The 5,289-nt window shown below is 37.7% G+C and overlaps 1 protein-coding gene across 1 annotated transcript; it reads right to left on the bottom strand.

The window, feature by feature from the left end:
* Nucleotides 1–597: 597 nt before the first annotated feature.
* LOC133834050 (ABC transporter G family member 29-like) lies at nt 598–1,180 on the bottom strand. The gene is made up of 3 exons (XM_062263569.1): nt 1,016–1,180; nt 753–924; nt 598–652 (listed from the first exon to the last, which is right to left on the bottom strand). The coding sequence occupies exons 1-3, from the start codon at nt 1,051–1,053 to the stop codon at nt 620–622; spliced, it is 243 nt and encodes an 80-aa protein (XP_062119553.1). The 5' UTR covers nt 1,054–1,180; the 3' UTR covers nt 598–619.
* Nucleotides 1,181–5,289: the final 4,109 nt, after the last annotated feature.

Genomic DNA, 5,289 nt, shown 5'->3' with positions numbered 1-5,289 from the left:
CCTTAATGGAAAAAAATTGTCTAATAGAAAGCAACACCTCATTTATTTGAAAAACATTTCCCTGAACAACTTCTTAAAGATTAAAAAAAAACAGAGATGAAAAGGTTAACATGAAAAGAGTACTAAGTTATACTTATACCTGCTTTCATAGCTCTTCAACTTCCTTTATACAGACGCACTTTTTTGCTCTATTAGATACTGCTATGGCCCAAAAGCCTATCCAAAAATACAATAAATAAAATTCAACTTAGTTGAGTTACAGAGACCATAAAAATATCTGACTTTCATTTTTTTGTTGACTATAACTCTACCCATAATTATCCAGTTCACACTTTTCTAATCTTCCCCAAGCCGTCACTAGCTACTGTAGTAAGGGAAACTTGCATAAATTTCACACATCACACTTCAAAATCCAATATCACAAATACCTGATTTGCATCATAAAAAGAGAACCCAATAGATACAAGAGTGCATATATATACTCATAACTAAATTAATGCTAAGAAAGCTAACTGTCAGAACTAAATCAAACAACTTATTGCAAATAAATCATCACATACAAATAAATAAGAAACCTAAATAAAAAAGAAAGATATCAAAACTTTTGGTCAAACAAAATTTAGAAAAAGCCAGATGGTATTTCAGTAAGCATCTGCAAGTTAATGGGATCAAACATCAGTCAATGGGCTTCTTTAGAGACAAAGTTTATATAATTTAAATCTTGAACTAACATTATACTATGGTAAACTCACCTGTGCCAAGGCATAAGGCAAAGCAGAGTACATTCCAGCGGCTCTTTCACGATAGAATACAGTTCTCTCAATGGCTACTATAGGTTGTACAGTTGAGCAGTTGTTAATTCCCAAAAACGTCACGGAAGCATACATGGCACCAATAACCATAATCAGATCAGTCGAGCTCTCCCTGATCATATGATAAAAAAAGTAACATGTAAGCACCTGTTGTATCCAACATATAGAAATTGAGAAATGTAATCTGACAAGTCGGAACTAACCTTTTGGTTCCAACCTTCCAGAAAATGGTTCCAAGCATGAGAGCACAAGCCAACGTGAAGAAATATCTAACAAGGTTATAATCAGGACTTCGCCAATATGTCCACCACTGCTTCCAAAGGCAGGATTTGAACTGTCCATATGATGGCTGAGAGTACTCAGTAGCAAAATAATTATAAATATATATTATATTTAATCATCTAACAATAATAATAACAACAGGCAATAGTAATTTGAGCACACAAAAACTAGAATCACTCATAGTTTCATTAAATCATATTCTGTAGTTTCTTTGCATCAATTTCTCAAACACTTGAAGAGCATCAACCATTAGTTTAAGAGATCCATATGCCCTGGTTTCCTTACACTACTTTCCAGCTCAAGACAAAAAACATCCAAAAGATAATATCATAAACTAACCCGAAAATTTCCTAGAGTTACAAGAAAATTTTAAGATAAACAAGCAAAAATTTAAATCCCAAATCACACAGCCACCAAGCCAATGAATCCCAAATCTCAAAATACACCAAGCTAAATAATTGGAATACATAAAAGCCTCCAAACAACTTCATTCGAAACCTTACAAAACAGAATATATAGGCATTATAAATCTATTCATATATATAATATTTATACATATATTTCTCAAATCTATATACATATGGAAAAAAAATTGTTAAAGAAAGCATACTTAGAGCAGAGACCACCGTCGCGACCCCTGCGAGGCCACCGCTCTACCAGCTCCGACAGATTAAGGGGCATACCTCAGATTGTTCAATGCCTCAACAGTCATTTAGTTGTCCAAAAGTAGAGCCTGGAGGCTTCTGCTCGCGGCGGAGAACAGGCCACCAAGCCCCAACGAGCCACCAAGCCTCCGCGCCGTCCAGCCCCAACGAGCCCCCAAGCCTCCACGTCCTGCCCAGCCCCTGCGCCGTCGAGCCCAGACCCGAGACCCCCCCACCCGCCGTTGAGCCACCAGTCGTTGTTGTCGTGCCCAGCTCCGAGCCACCAGTCGTTGCTGTCAAGCCCAGCCCCGAGCCCCCTGCCGCCGAACAGCCCGACCCTGACCCCCTTGCCGCCGTCGACCACCATTCCCCGAGCCCTTGTCGTTGTCGTTCGGGCCTAGCAGAAAAAATGTGATAGAGAGAGGGAGAAAGGAAAGTATAAGGATCGGGTGGGAGAAAGGGATTTGGGTATATGTATATATATTTTTATTTTATAAATAAAAATCAGATTATATTATTTAGATAAAAAAAATGTGATTATAAAACTCCCAATTTTATACTCCTAATACTATAAAAAATAATTTTAAAAATCACAACTATACAAATTCTTTTCAAACTTATAATAATTGTTATTTAAAATTTAAATTGCTATTTAATTTAAATACTAGGTAAAAGTGCACTTTAGTTAACTTTATTTTAAAAATATATTAATTAATTTTTATTAATATTTTTTTAATTTTCATATAAATTTTAAATAAATAAATAATGTGATATATTATAAAAATTATAACTAGTAAATTTATATATTAAAATTATTTTAAAATATTTTTCCAATCAACAAAACAATTTATTTTTAACTAATATTAATTTTATAAATATGTTAAACAATAAGTGGTTTTATGCTCTTTTACTTAACAATTTTAAGGACTTGCTTTGGGAGTCCTTAATACTCGTTTAGGACTTGGTTTAGGACTCGCAAAGCAAGTCCTTAAAAGTCACAATTCCTAATTTTTCAGCTCAGGTGTTTTTAGGACTCGTAAAGCGAGTCCTAAAAGAGTATTAAGGACTCCTAAAGCAAGTCCTTAAAATTGTTAAGTAAAACACTCATTTTTTAGCCCAGATTTTTTTAGGACTCACTTATTTTTTTAGGACACTCATTGCGAGTCCTAAATTGTGTTTTTTTAGGACTCTCAATGAGTGTCCTAAAAACTCCATAAATATTTTTAAGGACATGCATTTATGTGCGTGTCCTAAAAAAGTGTCCCGTAAAGGGTATTTTGTAGTAGTGGTCGATGTATGTTCATCAGGGTTCGATAGAGGTACGATGTAGATTCGATGGGTAGAGGCATATTACCTGGTTCTAGTTTTATTAATTTGGGTTTGATAGAGTTCAATAAAGGTATGATTGAGGGTTTGATGTATGTCGATAGGGGTTCGATTTGCACCTTGTTATTATTCAAGTTTTTTAAATTAAATTTTATGTTGATTTTGTTACTAATGCAGTTTATGTTTTGTTCACAGTTGAGATTGTGGTGTGTTGACCCAAGATTTGGCCAACTGACACGGAGTCAGAATATGCTTGATATGAATAAATATGATGAGAAGAACGCAATGACAAAAATGAATAACGACATGATATTTTTATAGTGGTTCGGTCTCAGGATCTGGTAATAACCTACGTCCACTTAGACTGTTATTGATATAGAATCAAAGGAGTGATCAAAGAACAAGGGTTCAATGAGTTTCACTAACCTCTGAAGAACAATACAATATCACTAGGAGAATTACTATAGTCTCAAATAATTCGAAAGCCAAAAGTCCCTTCCTTGAGCTATCTTTTGCTATTTATAGGCTCAAGGGGAATTACAAAAGATTGTTACAGATATTCTCTCCTGAATAATCGGATACTCGGGAGATTGTGTGAGATAAATTCGGGATTTACAAAGATCTTCTCATAAATGTTGCTTTGTATGCGGAACTATCGACCAGACTGGTCGCAGGTAAGACTGGGCCGCTTACTGCTTCTAATGCGTCTTCTGGTCGATACTCTAGCAGAACGTTTCCAGGTGTCAGCCATGTGTCCAGGGATCACTTGCCACGTCATCAATGCTAATTTTTTGGATAACATTTGCTCCCCAAGTTTATTTATCACGAGCAATAAATAAACTTTTGAACGAACGACTCTTCAGTAACCCCACCTTACGTGTCAGAACCCTTCGTGTGTTCTCGGAAAAAGTAACCTACTTCTGTCTAATCACGTCTTTTCGGTTCCCCAGAAATAATTCGACGACCATTCCGCTTCCCCATACTTTGAAAAAGGGAAACTGATGATTACACCTTTTTAATGCCATAGACAAACTTATATAATACCTTCGGAATCTTCCTTTTCTTTTTACGCACGCCATTGTCTTCACAAGAAACCCTAAAAACCAGAGCTTTAATCGTCCCAGGAGACCATTTATTCTGTGTTTCCAAGACTCAGACCGAGAGTTCCTTGATCTCCGAAGGCCCTTTTTCCATCTCCACGATCATTTTCTTGGTAAGTTTTCGAATTCTTACGCTTTAAGTTTTCGTGGTGCATGCTTCTATATGTTGACTGTTTAAGTCCATCTGCTTCTGGTTTGAGATGCTTGTGAGTAGAATGTTTTGTAGGCAAAAAAGGTTACGAGTTAGTTTGATTAGTCAGGATCATGCTTTTAGGACGTAAGATCGAAGCAAAAATTCGATCTTTAGGCTAGTTGGAAAATAGATTTTTCCCGCCCTAAGGGGAGTTGAACAAGCTTTCTTGAAAAACTTTTTACTTTCACCCTTTAATCCGTCTTTCAAACTGTTCATATGGAACACTTTAGCTTTTTGTTAGAATGTTGTTCTTTAAAAGCTTGGCTTTTTATACTCGTCCAGCGTTATTCTAAAAAGCTTTTAAAAATTCTCAATCCTCACCTCTCCATTCTTCTGTTTGCAGACATTGATGCCAGATTTGTGGGGAGGTGAGCGGCCCATTGACGACGACCTTCTCGCCCAGCTGCTCGAGGGTGAAGAACAACTGGCCGACCGAGTTCACGAGATTCCCTTCTCACGATCCTCTACTAGACCCCGTCCTTCTCCTCAAATGGTCTGTTCAAAATCAGTAGGCAAGAAAAGACCTGAGTCTGAAAACAGTCCAAACCTTCCTGCCCAGCTTGATCCGCAGGCTAGGGCTCCCTCGACCAGTGGTCGAGAAAATCCTATTCCTGACCCTAATATCCAAAATAGGGCCTGCCCTCGCCATCAGAATCTGCCTGATGTCGAGTGGTATACTGCTCCGACCAGCTCAGTGACCATGCAGATGGTTGCTAACTACTTCAGGAAATACCCTCTTACAGGGGTTTCCATTACAATTCTTGCCGCAGACCAAAGGGCTAACCTCCCTGGGGGCATATTCAGTGCCTGGTCTCGGTACCACTTAGAGGCGGGAGCTTACCTCCCTCTTCATCCTTTTTATGAGGGGGTGGCCAATTATTTCGGTGTCGCCCCCTTCCAAATTACCCCAAACGGAAATAGAATGCTGGCCG

Source organism: Humulus lupulus, chromosome 5 (assembly GCF_963169125.1).
Source record: "Humulus lupulus chromosome 5, drHumLupu1.1, whole genome shotgun sequence".
NCBI classification, from domain to species: Eukaryota; Viridiplantae; Streptophyta; class Magnoliopsida; order Rosales; family Cannabaceae; genus Humulus; species Humulus lupulus.
Note: the sequence above shows the minus strand (reverse complement) of the source record. Positions and strands in the feature narration are given on the sequence as shown.

Excerpts from the sequence above, each read along its gene's own strand:
- LOC133834050 (XM_062263569.1), bottom strand. The coding sequence starts at position 1,053 with ATGCTTGGAACCATTTTCTGGAAGGTTGGAACCAAAAG. Across the intron at positions 925-1,015 it reads TGGAAGGTTGGAACCAAAAG|GGAGAGCTCGACTGATCTGA; the intron begins GTTAGTTCCGAC and ends TCATATGATCAG. Across the intron at positions 653-752 it reads TGCCTTATGCCTTGGCACAG|ATGCTTACTGAAATACCATC; the intron begins GTGAGTTTACCA and ends ATTAACTTGCAG.